This window comes from Esox lucius, chromosome 14, assembly GCF_011004845.1.
Source record: "Esox lucius isolate fEsoLuc1 chromosome 14, fEsoLuc1.pri, whole genome shotgun sequence".
NCBI lineage: Eukaryota > Metazoa > Chordata > Actinopteri > Esociformes > Esocidae > Esox > Esox lucius.
The window spans coordinates 27,106,748-27,118,958 of NC_047582.1; the positions used below are offsets into that span (position 1 = coordinate 27,106,748).

A 12,211-nucleotide genomic window follows, 5' to 3' on the forward strand; every position below is an offset into this window, starting at 1 on the left:
GATGCTGGTGCAAACAGCTGTTGACATTGAAAGCAGCCCACATCCTTGGTGTCCATTTACATCTGCATGGCACAATTCTGAACTGGGTGTTAGGAAGTCAAGACCCCAGTTATTGAGCCCCGGAATGTGCACAAATATATATACACACAAAACGTAGGTTTTAATGAGATGTGTGTTGCATATCCCTCTCTCCCGAAGAAAACCTCAGTGTGGTTGTGTTGGTGGATCAGCCATTATTGATGGGCTGAAGTTTTTTGATATTTCGCCTTGTCGGCTCATTGGTATGCATCAGCAATATTTATTTTACTGGCACAATGTTAGAAACCGCTAGGCTAACTGCCTCAAATGCAAGCAACAATAAAAAAAATAAAAAAGGATGAGGATAAGTTATACTCTTTCGAAGCCAATGCCTTGTACTTCATGCAGTAATTAAAAAGAAAATCAAAGTCTCACGAATCACTGTTTATTTAAAGTGTCATAACACACTTCCGAAACAGACACCCAGAAAACGTTTTTAACATGAATGTGTTCGCGTGATAAAAACATAAAAATGTAGGCTTTTAACAGCAGATGGCGGTATAGAGCTTTCTTATAGAAACAGAACACAAATAAGGCTTAATCTGTCTGTCCAGTAAAAGAGGGACATGAAAGATTTAAACATTCCAAATAAAATGGTCTGTGAGGCATGTTTATAAGAACCTGTCATCGAGTATATTTTCCTCCGGCAACAAGACGAGTGAACAACCAATAGCAAATTCAGACAAATGACTGCAGTTGGAGATTTCAAAACCTGAAAACAGAGATTTGTCGTTCTCATTTCTGGCACTGGGGAAAAAGCATAGCAGACAAATGGACAGAAAAATACGGCCACATGAACAGACGCTGAACTATTCAAACACATGTTCAAATGTTTGAAATGTTATATTTGTCTGTTGGTAAACAATATGGAAACATGAAAATAATTGACTAAATCAAAAGTTGACATGCTGCTTATGCTGACGAACGGTGTTTTTTCGCATTGGTTACACCTCCATTCCAGCCATTAGCGGCAGTAATCTCCTTCCCAGCCTCACGGGATGAAAGTGTAGCCATACAGTTTGGTGTGGGCCTTCTATTTGTAACACCATGCAACGTTGTTCCTGTGATGTGTTTCTTATACCTTATAAAACTGATGTTAGCAATGTGGGTTGAGCAGGCAAATGTGAAAATTTGCAAAGTAAGACCATGTTGGACTTCGACAATATGATTGTCATCTCAGACAGTACTTCATGCTCTAAATTAAGAGAAGTTCTTGAACTAAACAATATTCAGATAAATATAAAAACATTAATTTCAAGCATATTACATCTAAAACATTACATTTTTCCTAGATGCATTTGCATGGTCATCGCCATCAATATAAATCTCTCTTGCAATCAGTACATAAAAATCTCTACATGACATACTATTAATTTAATATTGTTACTATTATAACAATATTTCTACCCCTCCACGCTTTGTTTTAAACCATCCCTGTGATCCAGGGAATGCTTTTAGGAATTTAATCATTTCCATATTTCTGCCTGCTACCTTTCATTTACTCATACCAATTAAACCAATGTTTTGCTTAATAAGTAAAAGTATTTTTCATCTCTCTCTCTCTCTCTCTCTTTCTTCATTTTTTGGCAAAAAAAACTTCAAAACAAACAACAATAAATGATTGGTTTGTAGACTTCTGGCAGTCAATGGGTTGCAGACCTCTGGTAGTTATTCCATGCAACATATATGTAACCAAATACTCATTGTGCTATATGCTAATGTAAATGAATATAAACTGTCACTTTAGACAGTGAAACCAAAATGTACACAAATACCTTCTAATTAAAGCAGATTCAAAATGGATTACACCCCAAACATCTTTTACTTATTTGTCCCAATACCTAAAGTGTGCACTCAGTTCAAGCTATACTGGCCATCATGAGGCAGATTAGTCAGGAAAAGTCAGAGACACAATCGACTGCCAAAATCACCTGTTTTGTACAATAATAATAGGGTAGTACTGCATGGATAACCAAAGAATGCTCCCCATAATGAAGAGAAAACAAGAGTCTGACCGATAGGATTGATAGAATGCTCCCTATAATGAAGAAAACAACAACTAGAATCTGACTGATAGGTATAAGCATAAACAGGGAAGATACACTGTGTCTAGTTATGTCTATGGGTTACAGTCTCTCAGTTAATGTTGTTGATGGTTTTATATTTAGTTAAGGAAACAAGGACTGTACCATGTACTTTTCAGCAGACTGTGGTATTTTGGCACAAGCATCTGTAATGTAACAAAAGAGTAAAACATTTTTGTATAATTAATGACCTAGTATTAATCACGTAAGTCAGTCAAAAAAAATATTATTTGTCTAAGGAGTAAATTATAATGAAAATCGTAATTTATTTACCACTATTAATCACTGGATCATATGTTTCCCTGGATTAAGTCACATGATCAGCAAGAAACCCTGATTTAAAAGAATGTAACACATTATGTTGTTCTTCTTTATGCTGGAATTAGGTTAAACTCTTAGCTATTGAATGTGTGTAAACACTTCAGGGTCGGAAACCATGTCAAACATCAATCATCTTTAACTTTCAAAGGCAGAGCATTTTTTACGTGATGCAAAACCTGTTTTGGAAAAAAAGCTTACCATTCTGGAGTAGTTGTAAACAAGGGGTGAATGAGAAGTCCAGATTCTGATCCCTGATTAGTTGCTTGGTAACATACTCGCCCAACTTCAGGGTTAGAGTTGGGGGAGAAGGTGAAGAAACAGCGAGATGAGGTAGAGCACTGCCTAGAACAAAAATTAAATCAAGATCCTTCGAGGCATTCAACGGGAGCACAGGCTACCACAAGCTGCTTATTTTAAAAGGAAATGTAGAAGTTCTTGGATATGTTTGGCATCTAAATGTATTTTGTTCAAAGTGTCTTAATGTATTATGAAACGAATAAAACCAAGTGTATACATTGTAGGGATAATGACGATCTTGACTCTTTTGCATGTTACTGTATGAATTGCTTGCATAATAATTGGTATTTTTGTGTTTTATGTCTTGATTTTTTTTTCCCATTGTTACTATTTCCTACTTTTGTACAATGAAAAATGAAAACTATTGTCACTGCACTGTACGTATTTTATAGTGCAAATCTTGGACAATGCTCTTTATTGAAATTGGGCACCAGAGTGGGAGCGGAATAAAATCTCTGATCCAACCTTGGAGTGAGGACGTAGATAACCATGCTAACTTCAGATACTGCGGTAATAAAACTGAACGTAGAATGGGACAGGACATAGTAGCTATGTATGTATGTTTGTGTGTGCGTAATAGGTGATTTGTTATTTGTGAATAGTTTCGAGAGAGGCAGGGTAGAGGGGTGTATCTCTATAACCCAGACTGTTTCTAACTAAAGTGTTAAACAGGAGCTGCTGTTCATGGAGTTTTGGGCACTTCTATGCCTGGCTCATGTATAACAGGTATTTATCATTAAAATACTTCTGCTGAGGATGTATATTTTTTATATGGATTTACTGGGACTGTCTAGCTAGTGTATATCGTGTTGTTCATGGGACTTAGTTTGAAAGTTTATTATACGTGCAACCCCGTTTCCAAAACTATTTGGGACGCTGTGTTAAATGCAAATAAAAACAGAATGCAAAGATGTCCAAATGATTTATCCTGGTATTTAATTGAAAATAGTACAAAGGCAACATATCAAATGTTGGACCTGAGAAATGTTATTGTTTTTGGAAAAATACTTGCCCATATTGAAATTGATGCTAGCAACGCTGGATGCTAGTTTTAAAAAAAGTTGTGTAATGCAAAAAAAACAAAAAACCTGGTGGAACATTTCACAACTAGGTCAATTGGCTACAGGTCAGTAACATGATTGGGTATTAAAAGATCATTCCAGAGACGATGAGTCTTTCAGAAGTGAGGAACTGGAGGAGTTCACCACTCTGGGAAAGATTGTGCGGGCAAATAGAGCAACAATTAAAAAGTATAGGGTTAAAGTGATTTGCACATAATTATATTGTTTTTATTCACAATTAACGCAGCGTCCCACCTTTAGCTGATTATAATAATTGCAATATTTAGTAATACGTGTAAACTGTGTATTGAAGAATGCATCAGGTAAATGCTATGCCCTTATGAAAACAGAAGTGCCAAGGGAAGTGCCAATTCTTGACCTGATTGAATACCATGATTAGTTTACTATTTCTATCAGGTGCGTTAGTGCAGGGTTTCACATTTCTGGTTCTCCAGTTTCACCTAGAAATTCGTTTTCGTGCCCATAGAGCCAATGACAGAAACTGTGGATTTGCTGCCTGTATTAAATAGCGTTAGCACCACTGAGCTGGGGAGTGGTTGGTGGAACCCCTGCTGCCTGCTCCAGATATCAAGCTTAAAACAATTCAATGTTACTTCAAACCAGATGGTGTATAAGTACACTTTCTAAAAACATTACTGTCAATATATTGTTTGGTTTATAGCTTTTTTCCATTCACTGTGGAGTCAGTAAATGAAAAATGTGGTAATGGTAGCATACTCAAATTAACTTTAATTGTTTTGGAACATTCTGAACGTCCGGGACTAATAAAATAATAATAATAATAATGTTGTTACTGGATGTGAATTGAGGCCACTAATGACGACCCCAGCAGTGGAGAAGGAGGTCATGCCTGTGAAGAAAGAGGCCACTCCTACAACTCGTCTCTCCAGAGCTCTCAATCTCCTCACTGGAGACATGCGTGTGTATAGAGAATGGGTGAAAAGTAAGCCATGTTCATAACATTTAAATAACTTATAAAAATACATGAAATGTGGAATATTCGCCTGTTCAGGTGGAATAGAACTCTTGGCCTACCTAGTGGCATCATTTGGCAGTGAATTGGTTAATTTTGGTCTTCACTAAGAATATATTTTTCTTTCTTTTTTTCTATTTTAACTGAATGCAGAAAAGAAATATGAAATGTGTTTCATTTTTACCCAGAAATTAGTCGATACTGAAATAAAAATGGCCACAATGCGTCTTTAAAAGTCTGCCTGCATTGCTAAGTCATGTCCAGTAGCAACAAAACTTCTGTGACCTTAATGGATACATTTGGGTAGTACCTCTGTTTCACAGTGTTTTGAAACATTTTCACCTGACTGAACGTGCAAAGAGGCCAGACGTGTGGAAAGTGTTCTCACTGGTCAGCCAGTGACTGCTTGTGTGTCTCGGCTGCTCCGCTCCAGGGCAGGTTCTGTTTGTCCAAGTGTTGGACTGGGTCCTCCGAGGCGTGGCCCAGGTGATGTTCGTCAACAGCCCCCTCAGTGGGCTGCTCATCTCCGTTGGGCTGGTGCTGCAGAACCCATGGTGGGCACTGAACGGACTGCTAGGAACCTTCGCCTCCACACTGTCTGCCCTCCTGATTGGACAAGACCGGTAGGTCCGTGGTCCAGACCAGTACACCAGCTGTCTACCCCTGTCAGACGGCTCACAAAGCCAGACGGATATACTACACAACAGGATTATTTAGTCAGCCCGCTAACTGAATAATCGGAATGGTGCACATTTATGGATAAAGCTTTAAATAGGCATTGGTCGGATTAAGTCAGATCAGAACAGATCACTGTCTCTCAGAACCTTTTTGTTTTCCACGTATTCTGTTGGTATTTATGCGCCTCTTTCAGAATCGTTGTATTTCTCTGGAGCTGTGCATTATGATTTGTTTGTGCATTCTGTACTTTAGGGGGGCGATATCCGCAGGTTTTTACGGCTACAATGGAACCCTTGTAGGAATGCTGATGTGTGTCTTCTCAGCCAAAGGCGACTGGTACTGGTGGCTTCTGCTCCCTAACCTGTTCATGGCTATGTTATGGTATGTTAGTCAGAAGTTACACTGCTTTTGATGTACAACAATAGCCTCTTAGTTCACCCTTGTGTAATAACGGACGTGAATTAAATCCAACTGAAACATTCTGAAGTATGATCTACACAAAGACCCAACTCATTTGATTGTATAATCCTTTTTTCCATAACCTGATAGCTACTAATGAAATATAATGCTTCCTTTAGTTCTGTATTCCTCACTTCTTGTCCCTTTGCAGCCCAGTAGTCTCCAGTGCTCTGGGCTCAGTCTTCAGCAAATGGGACCTTCCTGTGTTCACTTTACCATTTAACATTCTACTGTGTCTGCACATGGCTGCTATGGGATCAAACCACCCCTACTTTCCAGAGGTAGGCCGGACATACACAAGCACACACAAGCCCACACGAGCACATACTGTACATGCTCTCGTACACACATTTCCTAAAAGCCTCAGTTTCTCCTTTGCCCAGGTGCTAATCCAGCCAAAGTCCTTCCTCCATCTGAACATCACCATGGCAAAATCAAGCATACCTAAGGTTGGACAACATTTTCTACGGTGACCATATTAGTTACAATAAAATATTATGCATGTTTCTAAATGACAAGTTCATAATATTCTAGATGATAATCAATTAAAGAATTTAGAAAAACAAACAAATAGGTCCCATACATAATCCCCACGAATATAATCCAGAGAAGGGATTTTGCATGCGGTTTAGCTGAACTTTCCAAGAGCAGGAAATGAGTGGGTGTTGGATTATGGCAGTTAGTGTTGCTAGCCTAGCCTGATAGCCAGACCTGATTCCATGTAAACCAATAAATTCACCACAGATTAATTGGCTCCAGTCGGAAGTAGAACTGGCAACCGAGATCTGCCTAGGTGTGACCGTGAGGCTAGTGACCATGACATAGTAACCACAGATCTAGGATAACCCAAATCCAAAGATGAAACCTGACCCATGGGGAGGAAGGAAAAATAGATCTTACCCAGGATCAGTGGTGACTACGTCCCGGTGTAGCTTCTGGTGTCGGTGCCGGTTGGCGTGGGCCAGGTGTACGGCTGTGACGGGCCCTGGACCGGAGGCATCTTTATCGTGGCCCTCCTGCTCTCCTCCCCCACAATCTGCCTGCACGCCGTTCTTGGCTCTGCCGTTGGCGTAGCCTCAGGTAAGAGCTTCCCGTTTCCCCTCAAGGGGGAACGTGACCTCCGACCCCATCCCAGAATGCCGAAGCGCCGGTTGGAGATGTGAAACACAATGTGTGGCTTCACTGCGACACTAGTGATACGATGGACATGCTCTGTGGGGATATAGCTGAGAAAACAACGGTCCCATAAACGGAACACAATAGAACTTTGAAAGGGGCGCTTGCATTGTGGGATAGGAACGGAGTCTGATATGCCGGAGGTTTGTGGGTCTCAATAGATCTGGGGAGCTTAACAGTTGTGCACTGACTTAGAAACACAGGAAGTACACTATTGTTCTACTGTTTATTAGAGCAAAACTCATTGAAGTTCAATTCAAGTGTTCCCAAAGGGGGGGGGGGGGGGTTCTTGGGCATGATGCCCTCCTCATTGTATGCTGCCTGGATATATGGCCGATGTACCATGGATGTTTAGCTCTTCCTAGGAACAATTTTTGGTGGAATGCCTGAATACAGCGCTTTGCCATGATATATTGGCAATATACCACGATCCCCCAAGGTTCCTTATTACTATTATAAACCGGTTACCAATGCATTTAAAACAGTGAAACATGCTTTTCTCATAGAGCACAGATTTCAGCCAATTAGCATTCAAGGTTTGAATGACACAGTTTGGGCTAAGTGGTTTCTGGCCATGTGACCTGACCAGTCTAGGCCCTGTAGTCATATTTTATCACTAGGGCCTGAAATTAAGCATATTTTCCTGGACAGATCACATGGCCTGATCCCATGGTCTGTAGAGACTCTTTAACCGGGCTGTAATGGATGACTTATTGAATGCAGGTCTTGCTCTGTCTGCCCCTTGTGAGGACATCTATTCAGGTCTGTGGGGATATAACAGCTGTCTGTCCTGCATCGCTGTTGGAGGGATGTTCTATGCTCTGACTTGGCAGACACACCTGCTGGCTCTTACATGTGGTAGGTTCAGAAGCCAAACCTTCACCTTACTCTGACAATCATAGAAAAATGGTCCATGAAACAAATGGTTGTTTTTCTACTTTTAGCATTTTTCGCTGCATACATGAGTTCTGCCATCTCAAATCTGATGTCTATAGTAAGTACCAATATATATATTTTTTGGTAGGGGGTGCAGAGCATTTCAGCCCATACACAAGGGACTAAGAAACGATGAGTGAGTTAGACATCCTTGATCCGCTAGCCTTTTGTCCATTATTCCTTTTCTGTTGAGAACTTTCTGATACACATTGCAGACAAATAGCAGACTCTAAAACATCATTTTCTAATTTTGAAACTATAAACTGTAGGAAACTGTTTAAATGTCATAAAATCTTACCGTAGACAATATCCAGAGCACTATTTTCACTATTTATTTGTCTCAGGGTGGGAGTCTTAATATACAGTTGGATCAACACTGTCCACGAACTCTCATTCATGCTCTAAACCCCCCTTTCCCACCATGAACCGCATTTTAAGTTTGGACTCCCAGCATGCACCTGGCCTTTCTGCATGTCGGCTCTCACTTTTCTCCTCATCATCACGGAAACCAGAGCCATCTACAGACTGCCTCTGTCAGCTGTAACCTACCCTGAGGAGAATCGCCGATACTACAGAGAAAGGACAGAATCTTCCAATGTCGAATGTCCTCTGGAGAAGCTGCAAACAGTCAGTAAAGCAGAGGTACTTCTGGAGGAGGGTGAAGAGACACGGCCGCAAATCAGCCTGTCAGTGGAGTTGGGATGAAGCGTGAATCCTACAAATCTGCCTGTTAGTAGGGAAGAAGTGTGAATACTGACCGTACTGAGGAAATAGGCTTCCTTTTCTTTTTAAGGAATGCTAATAACCTGTTGGGAATATCCTAGATAAAAGCGATTTATGATCAAATCTTTGGTTTTTGGTTTTGAGACATTGAGAAAAAATATTTACTGCAGGGTAAAGGTAAATTCTGTTTGAATATATATAGTACACCAAAATGCTAATTCAAATTATTGTTAGTGATTTTTTAATTAGGAAAATTGAAATACGGTGAACAACCTGAATTTTCGGGAATTCAACTGGAAATGATCCAACCCTGATTGACTGCATCACCTATTGAAAGCTGTTTAACAATAGTGTTCAGGTAAAATAAATCTCAGACTTCATTCCAGCTTCCCAGAGTTTTGAATAGAACCTTTTCTATCCAGCTCTCACTGACCGGTTAGTTTTTCTGTAAGAAGCCCTCCTGTTCTCCACTCTTTACCTGTTTTAACTGCACTTGTTTGAACTCTTTACCTGTATAAAAGACACCTGTCCACACACTCAATCAAACAGACTCCAACCTCTCCACAATGGTCAAGACCAGAGAGCTGTGTAAGGACAGCAGGGATAAAATTGTAGACCTGCACAAGGCTGGGATAGGCTACAGGACAATAAGCAAGCAGCGTGGTGAGAAGTCAACAACTGTTGGCGCAATTATTAGAAAATGGAAGAAGTTCAAGATGACGGTCAATCTCCCTCGGTCTGGGGCTCCATGCAAGATCCCCCCTGTGGGGCATCAATGATCATAAGGAAGGTGAGGGATCAGCCCAGAACTACACGGCAGGACCTGGTCAATGACCCGAAGAGAGCTGGGACCACAGTCTCAAAGAAAACCATTAGTAACACATTATGCCATCATGGATTAAAATCCTGCAGCGCACACAAGGTCCCCCTGCTCAAGCCAGCGCATGTCCAGGCCCGTCTGAAATTTGCCAATGACCATCTGGATGATCCAGAGGAGGAATGGGAGAAAGCCATGTGGTCTGATGAGACAAAAATAGAGCTTTTTGGTCTAAACTCCACTTGCCGTGTTTGGAGGAAGAAGAAGGATTAGTACAACCCCAAGAACACCATCCCAACAGTGAAGCATGGAGGTGGAAACATCATTCTTTGGGGATGCTTTTCTGCAAAGGGGACAGGACGACTGCACCGTGTTGAGGGGAGGATGGATGGGGCCATGTATCACGATCTTGGCCGACAACTTCCTTCCCTCAGTAAGAGCATTGAAGATGGGTCGTGGCTGGGTCTTCCAGCATGACAACGACCCAAAACACATAGTCATGGCAACTACGGAGTGGCTCCGTAAGAAGCACTTCAAGGTCCTGGAGTGGCCTAGCCAGTCTCCAGACCTAAACCCAATAAAAAAGCTTTGGAGGGAGCTAAAAGTCCGTATTGCCCAGCGACAGCCCCGAAAGGTCTGTATGGAGGAGTGGGGCAAAATCCCTGCTGCAGTGTGTGCAAACCTGGTCAAGAACTACAGGAAACATATTATTTCTGTAATTGCAAACAACGGTTTCTGTACCAAATATTAAGTTCTGCTTTTCTGATGTATCAAATACTTATGTCATGCAATAAAATGCAAATTAATTACTTAAAAATCATACAATGTGATTTTCTGGAATTTTTTTTTAGATTCCATCACTCACAGTTGATGTACCTATGATAAAAAATACAGACTTCTACATGGTTTGTAAGTGGGAAAACCTGCAAAATCGGCAGTGTATCAAATACTTGTTCTCCCCACTGTATGAAGTACACCAAAATGCTAATTCAAATAATCGTCAGTGATTTTTTTTATTAGGAAAATGTGTGATTGAAATACGGTGAACAACCTGAATTTTCTGGAATTGAAAATGATCCAACCCTGATTGACTGCATCACCTATTTAAAGCTCTTTAACAATAGTGTTAAGGTAAAATAAATCTCAGACTTCAGACTTCATTCATTTTGAATAGAACCTTTTCTATCCAGGAATCCAGGCTAAACATGATTCCAAACTAGATTTATTATATTCTAGAAATACTGTTATATCCAATGATAACCTTATTTTGGACACTTTTCTTGGTCGCTGTGTATTTAGGATATGTTGCTAGGAAAGTAGTTGTGTAACTTGGGCTTTGAACCACTACTTTTCATAACATAGTTGCACAGTAGATGGCAGCACTCACCAAGGGAACACGGCTGCTTGCTGTGGGACTAATATAAACGAGAAGCAGAATTTCTGTATTCATTGACTTATTTTAAAAGAACACCTCGTTTATTTCATTATTTCTTAGATTGGTAGGATAAAGATGGACCTACATTGATTTTCTTCTCACAAGCACCTTGTCTGTGAATGTCAAAGATAACAGCACCGCAGATCATGAAATCAGTGTAGACAGACAGTAAGCTGTTGAAGGGCACTCTTATATAAAGTGCTTCTCCAGCTTTAACAGCCTATTTTCAGACAGGCAATATTAAATCAATGTATGCAGAACATTACAAAGATGGTAATAATGAATTGCACTGAATGTAGCCCTTTGTTATTCACTAAATTGCATTTTGGCTTTATTATACCAATACAACAAGTGTATATAGGTACATTTTCCTAAGCACCTCCGATGACATTACATTTGTAAAACCCTGCTTTAAATGACTGTTTTTGCCTCCTCTGCACTTAAAGTTCATTATGGACATAATGACAATAAAAACTACACCTCATGTGACTGAATGACCTAAGGGAAAGTCTGTCTGTCTGTCTCTGTGTGTGTGTTCCCATCTACAAATTGACGTGGGGGGAGGTGTATATATATATAAATGTACAGTGGGGAGAACAAGTATTTGATACACTGCCGGTTTTGCAGGTTTTCCTACTTACAAAGCATGTAGAGGTCCAGGAAATCCAGAAAATCACATTGCATGATTTATAAATAATTGATTTGCATTTTATTGCATGACATAAGTATTTGATCACCTACCAACCAGTAAGAATTCTGGCTCTCACTGACCGGTTAGTTTTTCTGTAAGAAGCCCTCCTGTTCTCCACTCTTTACCTGTTTTAACTGCACTTGTTTGAACTCTTTACCTGTATAAAAGACACCTGTCCACACACTCAATCAAACAGACTCCAACCTCTCCACAATGGTCAAGACCAGAGAGCTGTGTAAGGACAGCAGGGATAAAATTGTAGACCTGCACAAGGCTGGGATAGGCTACAGGACAATAAGCAAGCAGCGTGGTGAGAAGTCAACAACTGTTGGCGCAATTATTAGAAAATGGAAGAAGTTCAAGATGACGGTCAATCTCCCTCGGTCTGGGGCTCCATGCAAGATCCCCCCTGTGGGGCATCAATGATCATAAGGAAGGTGAGGGATCAGCCCAGAACTACA

At 40.4% G+C, this 12,211-nt stretch overlaps 1 protein-coding gene across 5 annotated transcripts; it reads left to right on the forward strand.

The window, feature by feature from the left end:
- Positions 1-3,189: 3,189 nt before the first annotated feature.
- LOC105027275 (urea transporter 2) lies at positions 3,190-9,223 on the forward strand. Of its 5 annotated transcripts, none has more exons than XM_020053177.3 (11): positions 3,190-3,290; positions 3,453-3,506; positions 4,672-4,805; positions 5,269-5,458; positions 5,766-5,894; positions 6,124-6,253; positions 6,356-6,421; positions 6,905-7,052; positions 7,872-8,006; positions 8,093-8,142; positions 8,523-9,223. In XM_020053177.3, exons 2-11 carry the CDS (start codon positions 3,496-3,498, stop codon positions 8,787-8,789), a joined length of 1,260 nt encoding a protein of 419 aa, XP_019908736.2. In that variant the 5' UTR covers positions 3,190-3,290; positions 3,453-3,495; the 3' UTR covers positions 8,790-9,223. The 5 variants fall into 5 exon arrangements, with proteins under 5 accessions (XP_019908736.2, XP_019908737.2, XP_019908735.2 ...); XM_020053176.3 differs by having other exon boundaries at positions 3,265-3,290; positions 3,443-3,506; XM_020053178.3 differs by having other exon boundaries at positions 3,194-3,506; positions 7,911-8,006.
- The last annotated feature ends 2,988 nt before the right edge of the window (positions 9,224-12,211 follow it).